The sequence below is a fragment of the Cucumis sativus genome, chromosome 3, assembly GCF_000004075.3.
Source record: "Cucumis sativus cultivar 9930 chromosome 3, Cucumber_9930_V3, whole genome shotgun sequence".
NCBI lineage: Eukaryota > Viridiplantae > Streptophyta > Magnoliopsida > Cucurbitales > Cucurbitaceae > Cucumis > Cucumis sativus.
The window spans coordinates 1,484,464-1,500,449 of NC_026657.2; the positions used below are offsets into that span (position 1 = coordinate 1,484,464).

The window sequence follows — 15,986 nt, forward strand, 5'->3', positions numbered from 1 at the left end:
TTTTGAAATATATGTGGATTATTTTAAAGAAACAGAACTGCCCACATTGTAAACTAAAAATCTTCACTATAATATGGTCTCATCATCAAATCTCTAACGATCCGAACTTTCAAGTCGACCTAAGGTCATTATTCAAAATATAAACATCAAAAGACACTTTTTGAAAAAGGAAACTAAAATTTTTCTTTATAAAATCAATATCAATAAATGTTCGAAGACATAAAAACGACAAGTCAATAAAAAATAATTTAAAAACGTGACCCGTGGGTATTAACATTTTTTTAAGAAATAAGGTAAACAAATGAAACTTTAAATAAGGTTTCTAAAACCAAAATACGGAGAAACCTATATATAAATGCGGAAGCAAAACTAAGTCGCCATATGGCATATCAAAGATCCTTCATGTCGCTCGCCAACTTTCTAGATCCTATATCTTTGCTTGAAATATTAAACATAGAAAAGAGTGAGTATATAAAATATACCCAGTAGGGAACTCACTACTGGTTCCGCTAGGTGATCTGTTAACTTCTCGTTAGAAACATAAAAATAATGTCGTGTGTCCAATGGAACACACCTAGACGAGTGAGATCGTACAAGCATCTCTAATGGTGCGAGTGATCTCGTAGGAACACCCCTAGTCGTATGAGTGATCATAGATACACAATGTGCGTGAGACCGTATGATCACTCCCTAATTGTGCGATGGATCCCGAAGGAACACCCCTAATTGTGCGAGTGATCGCAGGTACACAGTCCATAAACATGTCTGTAATACTTAGGTACACTCCTAATTGTGTGATTGGTCTCGTCAAAACACCCCTAGTCATGTGAGTGGTTGACCCCATATACATAGTAAAAATATCCCCTAACCGAACATCTGATATGTAGGTATACCCCTAAATCGTGCGAGTGTTTTCGTAGGAACACCCCTAGTTGTGTGAGTGACAGATTGGTTGTTTGTTTTGGGACAAATTGGGACTTATTAATTTTGCATTTGTATAGTGAAATCGCAATACGTCACGAAGTAGGTTCATCGCGCGTAAGATGCTCGCCATATCTTTATGTATTATTCGATTAATTCTATGCGATAAGTCATGAGTCATGATCATAGCATGCGAAATGCTCACTATGTACCTTTTCATCGTGTAATAGCTAAGTTCTCGTTGAGTACAAGTTTTTTTATTGTTCACCCAAGTGAAAGCGAACAACAAGTTACCTAGATGATCCAAGATCGAACACAGAAAATTGGTTCCAAACATTAGTTCTAGGGTCTACTTATCTTTTAAGTGTTATGGTGATTGAGTTAAAAGAATATAAAAAGAACTAAAGCTACTTACTTACACCTAGAGACTCTTGCACAAGAGAATAAATTTTGGGAAGATTGAGGGAACTAACTTGTATGTGAGAAAAAGGTAAAAGAATGTCTATGCCTTATTAGTCAATTAAGCAATGCGAAAGCTTCGATGCGATATAACTTACATAATTAGCTCACGATTAAGGTGACCTTCTCTCGAAGTGTTTAAATGTCACACTTGCTCACCTTTCGAGATGCAAATGACTATGTGTAACGATCCAACTTCTAAAACTAAACTAATGTCATTACTTTCACACAAAGACACTTCGTTTAAACATAAAAGTTCATAAAATCTGTTTAAAATCAAATAGACATCAAACAATCTTTATTTGGTCCCTATTTCAAACAAAATAAACGTTCGAAAGTATCGTTTATAAAATCACCAAGAAATGAACAATTTTTTTTAAAACATGAAACTCATTTCAATCATCAATACTTAAGAGAAACAGTAAAACATTAAAAATTGTAAACGAAAGCATTTTGAAAGAGTGTTCCCATATGACAATCACGAGTCCTTGTCCCTCATCGATCTACCTCTCGTATTACCTTTGCCTGAAAAAGCTAAACATGAAAAAAGGGTGAGTATAAGGTATACCCAGTTAGAAACCCACTACGATTCCCATTAGGGGTAAAAACAATTAACTTCCTATTGGGAAATACCCTACATCATAACAGTATTGTGATCCCGTAGGATGCACATAATCAATCTTGTGATCCCGAAGGATGCACATATTAGTCTAGTGATCCCGAATGATGCACATATTAGTCTAGTGATCCCGAAGGATGCACATATGTGGTGATCCCATAGGACACATGCAAGGTACACCACCCCATAGATAAAGTTAACAGTTTTCCCTCAGTCTATTCTAACAGTCCAAAACAGTCACATCAATTTACAATTAAAACTATCAACAATTCTCCTTCTCTACACATAGCCAGTCAAAATTAAGCATATTAATGCATAACACAGTTCAATCAACATTACGTGTCATCAAACAACACATTCAAATCTATATAACAGTCAAACTATCTCAGTTCAATGTATCCATCAACATATTCAAATCTACATATAGCAGTCAAATCCTTTCAGTCAATACATTCCAACTTTAACATAGGGTCCAGTAGTAGAAATTCCTTACCTTAACTTTACCTAAACTCCTTGGTCGAAATCAAGTCCAATGAACCAAACCTAAACATAAAGATCAGAAGCTCAAGACTTTCTTAAACAATATCATCCATTCAATTCACCCAAATGTGAATTTCATAACTTATCCAAGTAGATGGAGAATCGAACTCCAACCAAAGTTGTTGGAAACTAAAGGATTCGAGCACTAACTACCCAATATCACCTTCAAGGATCAAATGACAACCCAATCAATTACTCCAACATTAATACTTAAAATAGTTATGAAAAAGACAACCACAAAACCCAAAAATTACATCCTTACCACAAAATGGCTCAAGTGGCTACAAGAAAAGGAAGAAAGCTAGTGGCTAAAAAATGTCCTAATAACGGGTATATCTACACGTTATCAATGACCTCATAGATAGGATCACAATACAGGTGGGATAAAAGTTCAACAGACAAAGTTAACAGACACACCACACTCCAAAAGCATGTAGCAACATCATAAACATCAATCATAATGTCTATCATGTGATTGATATATCATGTGTCATAACATATCAATCATCAACATCAACACATTATGCATATTAGCTACATCAATGCATAATAAAGGAAGAAGTTGAGACGAGAGGAAGAATCGGTGTCGTAGAAAGATTTGAGGCGGTGAAGTTGATCGTGAAGTAGGAAAGTGACGTGTGTGACCTAAATGACCTAAATATCATTGATTCGGGTTGGGTTGGGTTGTTGAACTAAATTCTTCAACCCCCAACCTGATACCCAACCCAACCAGAAAAAAATTAAATCTTTTAACTCAACTCAACACTTATAATATGGGTTTTGGATAGTTCGGGTTATTCTTATGCCATTACTTTTAGCCATAAATAGTAAACTTATTTGTTTTATTACTACAAGAATTTTTGTCTTTACAGACGCAAGAAAACGTGGGCACAACTTCTACCGACGTTATTTTTGTGTGGGCACGTTGCGTGGCTGAAACACCGTCGTCTTTTCCTTAGCCCTCGTTTTTTATGTTGCGTTGGCAAAAATGCCCACACAAATTAAAATCGTTGGCAGAAAAAATATTTCTAGCCACGAAAAAAACGTCGACAGAAATGTGTTTTTGCCCATGATCATCATCCCATCGGCAAAAATATATTTTCTGGTCATGAAAAAAACGTTGGCAAAAAGGTATTTCTACCCACGATCATCATCACGTCAACAAAAATAAACTTTATGTCCACGTTTGTTTCATGGGCAAAAATTGTTTTTTGCCAACAAAAAAGATTTTTTCGGCAAAAATAAAATTTCTTCCCATGCTAAATTTATTTTTAAATAATATTTTATTCGTTTTTGCCCATGCACGAACGCCACACAAAGAACGTGGCAAAAACGATTTAAATTTTTCACATTTATTATTAATATTGTATGTTTCGAAATAAAATTTCAAATATATAATGAATTTCTTGCCTATAACAAAATATATTGAACACTACAAACAAAAATTTAAAAATAAAAATATTTTCAACCATTAATATTTTGTTAAAATATGACAATCTATAATTCAATATACTTTGTCAAAATATGACAAACAATAATGCTCTAGTGTGCCAAGGTTCATGAAATATATTATATTTCATTTTGGCATACCAAAATGAACAAAAAAAATTACATACACAAAAAAATGGTTAACTTGGTTAGAAAGTCTTTATGTCTCACTCCTGCAAACTGCATAAACTTGAGAAAGGTACATTAAAATGAACAAGTCTCATTTCATTTTAAAGTGAAGGTTCAAATTAAACAACGTGCATAGCCTAAGTTAGGCAAATAACTTCAATGTTTACCTGTCTAAATTAGGCGGCACAACATTTACAAGAAACCAAATCTAAAATTTCAATTATAATTAGGCATGTACACAAAAAAAAAAACATTATTTCAAGTACGTGACCACCAACTATTTGCATATTTCAGCGTAAGGTTTCTTGATTCAATCATATCCAACTCGAAAATAAATATTTATTTAATATTTTTACAAAACGGAATGATTTGCAAATACACTGTATATTCTGGATTATATTACATCATTTAACCTACACAAATACACTATATCTACACCAAACGATTTTGCTATAAATCAAAATATTTTATCTAAATTGTGTACTAATATAAATCAAATTTAGGCTAGCCGAACTTTCCGCCATATCTATTCTCTTCTCACCTCAATTAAAAAGGTGAATAAATTCTCATTTAATATGTTTGGTAAAGTAAAAATAATAATTCAAACGTTTTAATTTTTCTTTCTATGAAGTTGTTGAATTTTAGTGCTTGTATATTCAATAAATATTATATTTTATTAAAAAAATTTAGATAAAATTATTGTAATTTTAATGCAATAAAATACAACATGTGAATACATTTTGAAAAACTACAGTGAAAAAAGATAATAGTTCATACAAAAAATAACAATAAATTGTCTGATAGTTGGGACTAAATTTAAAATATAATAATATTTTTCATCCAATAAAATAAATTTTGAAAAATGAGTGAGATGCTAAAAAAAATGTTTACCTATTATTTTCTAAAAATGTAGTTGAGACTAAATATATATTAAAGTTGTGAAATTAGATCTTTTAAATGAGAAATTAAATTAAGCTAAACGAGGATTCGTATTGAAACAATAAGAACTATTTAATCGAAAACTTTTTTTGACATAATAATTGAATTAAAATGTGATTCAAGAATGTTATAGAATAATTAAAATGTTTATCATAACAATAATAAAGTATTTATTTTATTTGATGGGTGAATTAAAATTCACACACATATACATACAAGTACATGTTGATCACAAAGTTCACACTTTGTTGGTCCAAAGAAGGTTACATGAGGGATGACTTTTTAGTCACTTTCATTGGAGTTTTATCACTCTTGCCAAGCATTTGTCTATAGGATGAGAAATAGGTAAGTAATTCAATTTGCATTCAGGATTAAGTCGCTCTATCCTGCATTTACCCAGCACGTATATTTATCGATAATATATTTTTTAAAAGAAAAGTTGAAGACAATTTAATAACAATTTTATTTCAATAGGTTCGATCATGATTGGTAATCATTTTGTTTTTGGTTTTTGAAAATTAAGCTTATAGGGTACATTTTCTTCCGTCTCTAAATTTCTTGTTTTGATATGAATGAATGCATATATATAAAAATATTAAATACAATAACTTTAATTTTTTCTTTTTTTTTATTGTGATTTTTCCTTTTTTTTTTTTTATTGAATCTCTTGTTTTCAAATTCTCTACCAAATAAACTTAGTTACTTGACGTAATTGATCACATTTTTCCTTTTGTAGAAACATTTCTATATATTTAAAAAACAAAAGCGTATTGAGCCTGACAAATTTATGTTTATTTTGTGTCAAAAGTTTATAGAAGATAAAAAGTTATATGAAACTCACTTGTAATTGAGGACAAAATAATGAAGAAAAATTGAGATCTCCATTCTGGCAAGATCACGTCCCGGGCACATCCTAACTCCTAGTCCAAAAGGAGTAAAAGCACCTGGGCTTCCTCTAAAATTCTGTTTAAAAAAATAAGAAAAATATTTTCAAATATAGCAAAATAAATCAAAATATTAACAAAATGTCATTATTTATAAGTGATAGATGATAGTACTCTAATAAATGAGTTTAGTTTAACTGATATTTGTATGTTTTTTAGGACAATTGGTTCCCGATTTAAATCAAATCTACGTGGATTTATCATAATCTATCTCTAATGGATAATGATATTTTGTTATAATTTCTAAATGTTGAGTTTCATTTTTTACCAAGACTGTTGACTAATTCCCACTTTTAATCAATTTTATTATTTTTATCAACTAATTAAATTTTTTTCATGAATCTTTTTCTTTTAAAATTAAATGAAAATTCCACATCATAATTATTTTAAATAAAATAAAAAAAATAGCATAAAAAAGATGAGAAAGTACTAATCAAACTTACTTATCGTGTAAAACCAAAAAAAAAACTCACTTATTAAATAGAAACTAAATTCAAAACTATAACAGGTTGAAATTCAAAAACCAAATAATGTCCAACAAAACTAAAATTTAGGACTTTTATATATATATATATATATATATATATATATATATATATATATATATATATATATATATATCTCGATTTGAGGAGACATGCTAAATTGAGTCAATTTATATTTTGCATCTAAAAATTTAGTGGTTGAATTAACAAATTAAAAACATAAATAAAAAATAAAAGAATATGCATAAATAAGTAGAGGTATTTAATAAATGCATACATCCCATCTTGAAGGATTGAAGTGTTGAGGGGAAGGATGTAGTTTTTGGTCCATGTTAAGCCCTCGAAGCCAAAGTATGACTCTCCATCCCTTTGGTATTATTTTACCTAAAACAATCAAAATATACAATACAAAGTTATTACAATCACTCAATATATATATACAGGAAAAATATTTTAACTTCCTTAGCTAGAAGGATATTACACAAACCCCTTTATAGAAGGGTACGATTTGAGACCTAATTTGGGATGAATGAGAAAAATATAGCGATCAACTAACCATTAATTTCAATATCTTCTGTTGCCTCACGAAAAGAAATAAATGCAACACTACTTAGTCGAAGCGTCTCATCTATAACCTGGATATTATATAAAATAATATATAAAATTAATAGTTATAATTCAATATTACTAGATTTTGAAAATATGTACAAGGCAAGAGAGGATAAGAGGGTACATCAAAACATCTCAACTTGGTTGACATTTTGTGGTAGCACCCTCATCACGTCACAAGACCAAAAGTGATATTATTGATTGATGAAAAGGCACAAAACAAACTAGAGATCAAAAACTCAAAAAGCTATATAAGAGATTACAAAATCGTTTTCCAGTTGAACTATATGTAGTAGCAATTCTATTTAGATACTCTTGTTCATGGTGTTTATTGAAAAATTATTTATTATTCTATGATAATCATATTAGTTAGAACTAGTTGTCAAACCCAAGAGTAACGTAAATATATATTTTTGTTTGAATGGTTGTTTTCACGAAAGCCCTCATGATTAATGACCGTACCTGCCCTCTCACAAACTTTTAAAGTATTCTAACTTATTTCTTATTCGGTTAGGATGACTATTATCTCTATATGCCATTTATTTTTTATCATAGCTTGTTAGAATATTCCATAAATACAGGGTAAGACATTATGAAAATCAATCTTTATGCATTAGGGGTATGGTTACGTGAATATATAGGGTGGGGAAATCACAATCTTTATAGCGTATAATTGCAATAGAAAGTCGTCCTCATCTAATTAGGACTATGATATACATGGTTATCCTTTAAAATGTGGTAGTGTGCTATTACTTAATTCAAAAAGTTATATTTCATAAATTTGTGAAGATGATAAATCTTTAATCTTGAAGGGATCAATCGTAGAAAAGTTCTCAACAATTAATCATGAAAAATTTTAACATTAATTCTTTTATGTTAAGAATTTAAAAACATTATGCAATAAAAATTGATTACCAACCGAAGTTAAAGTTCAAAATTAAAAGAAGCAACAATATAATCAGCATTGTGATCTTAGAACATACTATATTCAATTCTGAAAGGTATAGTAATATATGATTTTGTGCCTAAAAAAAGATCAAAGGAAATTAATTAAAATTATAAAAATACCTGAGAAAGAAATTTCATTTGTTTAATTTCTGATAGACTTACACCCTTTTGTGTTGAGGCTCTTCTTCTGATGATATCTTCTTGTTCTTCCTAAAACCAATCTAACACTTAACCATCAAAATAATAATTCATTTCATAATAATAAAATTAATAAAAAAACATTTTATTACTATGTTATCCATGTCGTGATCATATGGCTATTGTATTAAATTTTCAGATGTTCCGTTGATATGTCAATATTTTTTACTTTTCAAACAGTTTAACATCGACTTGAAGTGAATCAATATATATATAATAAATGGTGTAATATAAATAATAATAAACATGCTAATCTGGTTTAAATATCACAATAATAATAGGTTTATTTACTAATTTAAATTTATTTTTTATTTTTTTACTTTTCTAATTTTCTAAGTAATGTCCCTTGACACGAACATTTTAACGATACATTTTCATTCATATTTTTACAAAAGTAGTGTTTTGATGGTTTTGTCGGTATTGATATATTTTTCAAACAACCAACACAAACATGCTTTTTTTTCGAGAAAAACACCATATAGCGTCTCTTTATCATGTATCTCAAAATTAAAATAGCATACTTTAAAATGTCGATATGATTTGTAGTCTAAATCTTGATCATATGTATCTTAATTAAGTTTCATTTATATCTCATACACATTATTATGCAATTTAAACATGAGTTAGGAAATTAAAGAAGAGTCTAACCTTGGCCTTTTGGAATACTTGTGGATTATCTGTAAGAAACAAAACTGCCCACATTGTAGTGAAAGCTGTAGTCTCTTGGCCTCCAAATAGCATACCAAAAATTATCTCTGTAATGGTCTCATCGTCAAATCCTTCACCATCTTCATCTCTCACTTCCATCAACAAATCCATCATATCTTTTGCTTCCCAATTTTCCCCTTTGCTTTTCTTCACCATTCTCTTCTCATCCACAATTGATTGAAGTATTTCATTCAATCTTTTTCCAGCCTACATATAATTTATACATTTCTTTTTGTTATACCATATGATATAGTGAATTGTAGATTAGATTAATTTAAAATATATGTCACATATATAATAAAAGTTATCGAAACTCTGTCACATTTATATTAGAAATGATTTTTGTTCTAACCATGAGTGCTTTATGGAAGGGTAAGCCAGGAAAGTTGAGTGGCAGGGTTAAGAATGCAAGTGCAATATTCTCATTCAAAGTCTCCATTTCTCTTATAGAAGTGCTTTTTATTGGAGTTGAACCCATAAAAATGTTCCAAATAACTTTGAAGGTAAGTTGCTTTATCGTTGTTAATAATTCCAATGGCTTCTTCATGCTTGACCATTCCTCCAACCCACTAATCACAGTGTGTTCAATATGATCAATGTACATCTCGAGCGCTGCATGGCCACTGATCGGTGCCATTGTCAGCCGTCGGAGCTTCCGATGCTCCTCTTTCGGTACTTGAAGCAGTGATTTTTTACCAAATACGGCTGTGATGGATGTAGGATAACTAGGAATGAACTTGGTTTCATCAGTTAATACTTGACGACATATTTCAGGTTTGCAGACGATTAAAGTTGGTTTTCCAAATATGTGAGTCTTGTACATATCAATTTTCCCATATCTAATCAAAGAAGAAGAAAAGGAAAAATAAAATAATTAGTAACTACTTGGAAGCACGTGAAATCTCGTAGTTTTAATTTTAAAGATAAACATACCATACTTTTAAATCAAATTAATATTCTATAGTTTTACTCTATAGTGTAAAATTTTTTGTTTCAGAATTCAGTACGTATTTTCACAAAAAAAAAAAAAAAAAAAAAAAAAGAAGTTATAATACGGTACAAAGTAAAAGATTATGATAGTCATTAATATATTAATACTCTAGTAATGATTTCAACGTTTGGTAACATTTTGGGTAATGTCGTAACAATTTTTTATTTTAATTGTGGATCAATATTTTGTTGATTAAGATATTGTGTATATTACATTACAATAACCAATGGATAAATAGGCCACCTATGCAACATAAATAATGTAAGAAGAAATGTGATTAAGCCTCACTTGTAGAATTTACATTAATATTAATAATGTTTTCACATGTCTACCATATATATCATATATATGGAAGTTACTATCATACCTAAAAGAATAACAATTTTTATAAAAAAAAAACAATAACAAATTTTATAAATAATACTTTTTGTCGATGTAAGAAGATAAAGATTTTTTCCATTACTTGTGTTGGAGGGCTGAAAATTATATTTTAAAAGAGAAAAAGAAGAGAACGTATAAAAAAATTATTGTCAAAACTCTCAAAAAAGTTAGAATCTATTCATGATAGACATTGATACATTTCTATCCATGTATATAAATATTTTTTAAAACGTTGAAAGTTTAATTATTTAATATCGGTTGTGAGTTGCTTTTTGATCTATTTACTTTGCAAATGTTTGCAAAATCAAAATCATGTTTTGGAGAAGTAAAAGTTACTAAAGAAAACTATTAGTTGTGGATTTAGCTGTGAGAATATGACAAAGAATTATATGCTTGAGAAAGATGAAACTATGATGACAATAAGAGATACGGGAGAAAACACAAACAAAATTTTCAAATCTCCAAAACCAAATAACACAGTTGCCAAAGAGTTGACTAACTATTACAATTTTTTTTCTTTTGACGATTTATAGTGAGTTCCACGATCTCTTCTAATCAATGTTCTTTCACATAATCATTTGATTTTCAAAATTCAAACTTATATTAGAGTTTTTAAACGTTGGCTTAACTTTAATCTTACCAGGGTCGAAGGAACAATGAATTATCTAGACATTTCAACTAGGTTGACAATTGACATACTTTCTAAAGCCCATGCATCATACCTCAGTCCAAAAATGCATTAATATAACAAAAAGGTTGACACCGAGGCATCTCAAATTTCGACCTAACTTTTAATTAGGGGTGTAAACAAGTTGGGTTGGGTTGGGGGACATTCCCAACGAGTGACGAATCTAAAAAAATTATTGACAAAGGGTTTGAGTTGTAACTTAGAGAAAAAATAAAAATCTAAATAAAAAACTACACAAGTTGGGTTGGGTTAGTTGGGTTGGCAACCTAAATATATAGTATTTCCAACCCAACCGAGTGGATGGTATGTTTTTTCTTTCATTTCTAATATTTGTTAAATTTAAAATTTTTGTGCGGGTCATATTGATAAATACACACATTCAAAAATTCAAATCTTCAATGAACACAAAGAAGGAGAAGTTAAGACGAAAGGAAAAATAAGATAACGCGCTGATGACAGTGTGGGATGAGCGAGGTTGAGACAAGAGGAAGAATTGGCACCATAGAGAGATGTGAGACGGTGAACTCGTGAAGTAGGGAAGTCTCGTGTGTGACCTAAATTTATGCTAATTAATTAATAATAAAATATATATATATATATATATATATAATTAATTTCGGTTGGGGTTGTTGAAACGAATTCTTCAACCCTAAATCCAACAAAAAAAAAAAAAACTATTTTTTTAACCCAACCCAACCCAAATTTTAAACTAATCCAACTCAACTTTTATAATATGGGTTAAGTAGTTCGGGTTGGAGAGTTATTCACATTATTCGGACTATTTCTACACTCCTAGTTTTGGCTATAAATAATAAATTTAGTTGTTTTATTATCCATTTTTTTATAGTTTTAAAAATTAAGTCAAAAATAAAAAATAAAGAAATAATATTGTTGTTTGGAATTTAACGTTTCTTAATTGATAGAATAATGGTGAGAAATACAAGGAAAACACACACATTTCCAAATTTGAAAACTAGAAAACAAAATATTGTTAACTTGACATGTTTAAAGAAAAGCGGGTTTTGAAGTTGATTATTGTTTCTATCAACTCAACCACGATGATATTTATAGGTTAATTCAATGACGATAATAGTAAACTTAACTCTGATCTAAACACTCCAAAGTTTCTTGTTGTAGTAATTGAGTAGGGTTTTTTTATATATATAATTTTGAGGATAAAGAATTGAATTTCTAACTTTAAGTATTTTTTTTAACAAAGTAGAACAAGATCAAGGGGTGCATCGAAAAATTTCAACTAAATTAACACTTGCGTATGTAGCACACTCATCATATCTCGAAACCAGTTGTTATATACATACCTGATGTCATGCTAAACTATAATATATATACACATGAATTCATGAATTTGAATAACATAACTAATTTAAAAGAAGGTTTTCAAATAAATAAGAGTGGAGAACTTATTTGAAAATCATTATTTGTCTCACAATATATTATGTGTAGAATATGGATGGCTGGATGCAAAAGAGTGAGGACATATATACCTTCTTGAGAAGTCACGAATGAAACCGTCTGGTGGACCAAAAGTGAAATATTTGAGAAAGGATAGAGTAGAACCAATAAGTGGCCAAGATAGATCACCAGGAGGAAGTTCATCCCATTTCTTCCCTAATTTCAATGCATAATACAAATTATTCAATCTCTTCAAAACCCCAAACCCTAAAACAAAACCCACAAAAGGAACAATCAACAACAACCAATTTAGCATCAACTCCATTATTTTGATATTTCTCTCCACTTCAACACACCTTTTCTTTTTATATCAACATATTTTTTGGCTTATTCACAATTCTATTTTTTTATTGCTCATCTCTCTAACTAAATGTTCATAAGTATATTATAATTAAAGTAATAATTCTTGGTGTTGAATCTCTCATTCCCACTTCCCATGTTACTCCTTTTATTATTAATATTTCGTTAAATTATACAAAATATTCTTTGAGTTTCTATTTTGGGTAAAAAAAATTCCTCGAAACTTTTAAAAGTTTTCAAATACCCTTAAACTTTAAAAGATGGTTAAAAAATACCCCGTAACTATTGGAGAGTTTCAAAAATATATATCATTGAACATGCAAAATGTTTTTAAAAAAATACTCTCACAATTAATATATGAAATGATGTTAATATCTCAATGCAAAAATCGACAAGAATCAATTTAAAAATAAATTATATTGGCCTTCATTATTTGGTCATTGACAATTTTGTTTTAAGGTTTTTTTTCCATGTTTTGAAAATTAAGCCTATTTACGCTACTTTTCTACCTCCAATCTTTTCTATTTTCTATTTGTTATCTACTTTTTGTTTATCTTTGTATTGAGAACAATAAGATATGTGTGTGAAAAATCAATTGACCAAACTTTTAAAAACGAATATATTAAATATCAATGTGACAAGTGTGTCATGTTCACACTTCTATGATACTTCACCTAAGAAATTAACGAATCAAAGGAAAAAGTATAAAACTCAAATACCAATAACTTACTTATTACGAATCAAATACCAATAACTTACTTATTACAAACAGTTCATGAAGCTTTTATGACTTATTCTATCTAGGAGAAATCTTAGGGTTTATCTAACCATTCGATGCGAGAAAAACCAATTTCGTGAATCTAAATTTAATGAAATAGATCAAATATTGAAAAAAAAGCCTATGAAAGATAAAGTAGATTTATCTAATTGGATCTAACCCTAACTTATTAGGATTAGGAAAGAACTATCCCACTCTTATAATTTTAAGAGAATAAAAGGTAAACTGATATGACTCATTTTTCATATAAACATGTCATTAATTATAATCCACCAACAACATCTTAAACTTAATTATTATTTATCATTATACAATTATAATCCATCTTTAATTAAAAGAGACAAATGAAACCAATATATATAGTTAATTTTAATAAAGATTTGAGGTTTCAGTTGGTGGATCTATATATTAAATAGATATTTCAACAATTTTATAGTTATATATTTCTTTTTGTATAGTGTTCCAATTGCAGTCCGTTTAAATGTAAGACTAAAAAAAACCTTGTTTATCTTACAAGCAACTGCAGAATAAACAAAAACTCTCTTCTTCTTTTTTTTTTTTTTTTTTTTTTTTATCTTAATTGTAGGTTGGGATGTCCTAATTGTGCATTTAGTGGGAGAGATGTCTTTTCATACCTTTTCTTTTCTTACTATTATTATTTGATTATTTTAATTTATAAGATCGACTACTCTATCTCAAGTTCCAACCATCTTGGTTAGATAAGTAATTTAAGTGTCCAATCATAATTTATTACATGTCAAACTCTCTTGTCATTGAACATGAATGTGTAATATATATGCTTAAGAGATATTCTACATTTTTATAATTAAATGTTCTACAAATAATTAAATGTAATATATATGCTTAAGATACTCCCTCTCTCAAGAACTTGAGCTCCCCTCAAGTAATTTATGGTACTCCCTCCCACAATATTGTATATATTATCTTTTCGTTGAACAAAATCTTCTTCGTTTGAATGACTTATGCTCCTAGAACCTAACAACTTTAAATAAATTTATTACTATACTAACGATAGAGACATTTTTAATTTAGAGTTAGTTTTGCAGTGAGATGCAGGTTCAGTTCATATACTAATTGTGAGAGTAATCTTTTAACTTTTTTTTTAAGTTCAAAGGTATTTTTTTAGACAAAATTTTAACGGTTTCCATCTAAAACTAACAATAAGAGTAGTTTTGATCCATTTTTAAAAGTTTGAAGGTATTTTTGAAACTTTTAAAATTTTTAACTGAAAATGTAAAGTTGAGGAATATTTTGTATAATTTAGGGCTGTTTTTAATTAAGAAAAAACTAGCCAATCGAATTTTTTTTTCTCTTAGGTCGACTATTACATTTATATTAGAAATTTTATAACATTTAGATTAGAATGTGAACGAAGCACCGTATTGGCCGGAGATCTTTTGGTGGGTTGTCAATGTCTCAACCATGTTTGAGCTTAGACATTGTAAAAGTTTCATTTTTGTTCTTGAATTAATTAAATTTATATATATATATGCTTTGTACCTTTTCATTCAAAAATGAATCATTTTTTTATATTGGAGCATGGTAAAGGTGCTAAGGAGGGGGTGTTGATACTAGTTGAGATGTACCTATTGATTTCCTTGACTTTATGTATATTCTCAAGATCAAAAGACCTATTAAACATGAAGTTGGAAGTCTTGAAATTTATTAAATATAGGATATTTTATAAGTTTTAGGTTCATATGGAATTAAATTGTATATATACATAATTGTGTTTTGTGTTTGATCACTCATTATATGATTGCATTATTAAATTAAAAGTCATCATGTTTTTAAATCAAGAGAAATGTTAATAGTATGAGATAGTATGAGTTTCCATCTCAAAATCAATTGGCAATTAGAAGAGAAGTCCACCTATCTTATATGAAGTATGAGTCTCCTTGGTTTTTCCAACGTGAGACTCTCAACTTCTCCAATAAGAACTTCTAGGATATGTATTAAATTTTAAGTTTTAAATAGATTAAAAAAAAAAAATCGATTGAGGGATTGCAAATGGTAAAAATCATCTCTAGAATACAATTACACCTTCATACTTTCAATAACAACAATTTATCCCCTAAACTTTTTAAAATTAGAATCTCGAGCTTATAATTAATTGTAAAAATTGAACCCAACGATGATAAAAATTGAATCCTCAAACTTATATATCATATCAATACAATTATGTAAGTTTCGAAGGTTTCAGTTTTAAAATTTGTATGAGTTTGAGAGCACATAATTGTATTAATTTAACACCATACATTACAGATGTTTTTGCAATTTGTTGTATTATTTATTATTTATCTTTTTTTTAACCCCTAAAACAAAACCCAAACAAAGGAACAATCAACAACCAACAACCAACTTATC

The 15,986-nt window shown here is 29.0% G+C and overlaps 1 protein-coding gene across 1 annotated transcript; it reads right to left on the reverse strand.

Moving 5' to 3' along the window:
- Positions 1-5,248: 5,248 nt before the first annotated feature.
- Positions 5,249-12,785, reverse strand: LOC116402745 (beta-amyrin 11-oxidase-like). The gene is made up of 7 exons (XM_031882798.1): positions 12,553-12,785; positions 9,340-9,826; positions 8,928-9,146; positions 7,081-7,159; positions 6,802-6,908; positions 5,937-6,058; positions 5,249-5,481 (listed from the first exon to the last, which is right to left on the reverse strand). The coding sequence occupies exons 1-7, from the start codon at positions 12,783-12,785 to the stop codon at positions 5,388-5,390; spliced, it is 1,341 nt and encodes a 446-aa protein (XP_031738658.1). The 3' UTR covers positions 5,249-5,387.
- Between the last annotated feature and the right edge of the window lie 3,201 nt (positions 12,786-15,986).

Coding starts and splice junctions, on each gene's coding strand:
- LOC116402745 (XM_031882798.1), bottom strand. CDS start 12,785: ATGGAGTTGATGCTAAATTGGTTGTTGTTGATTGTTCCTTTTGTGGGT. Junction 6,909..7,080: donor AGAAGATATTGAAATTAATG/GTTAGTTGATCG, acceptor TGATTGTTTTAG/GTAAAATAATACCAAAGGGA. Junction 6,059..6,801: donor TCAATCCTTCAAGATGGGAT/GTATGCATTTAT, acceptor TTTTTTAAACAG/AATTTTAGAGGAAGCCCAGG.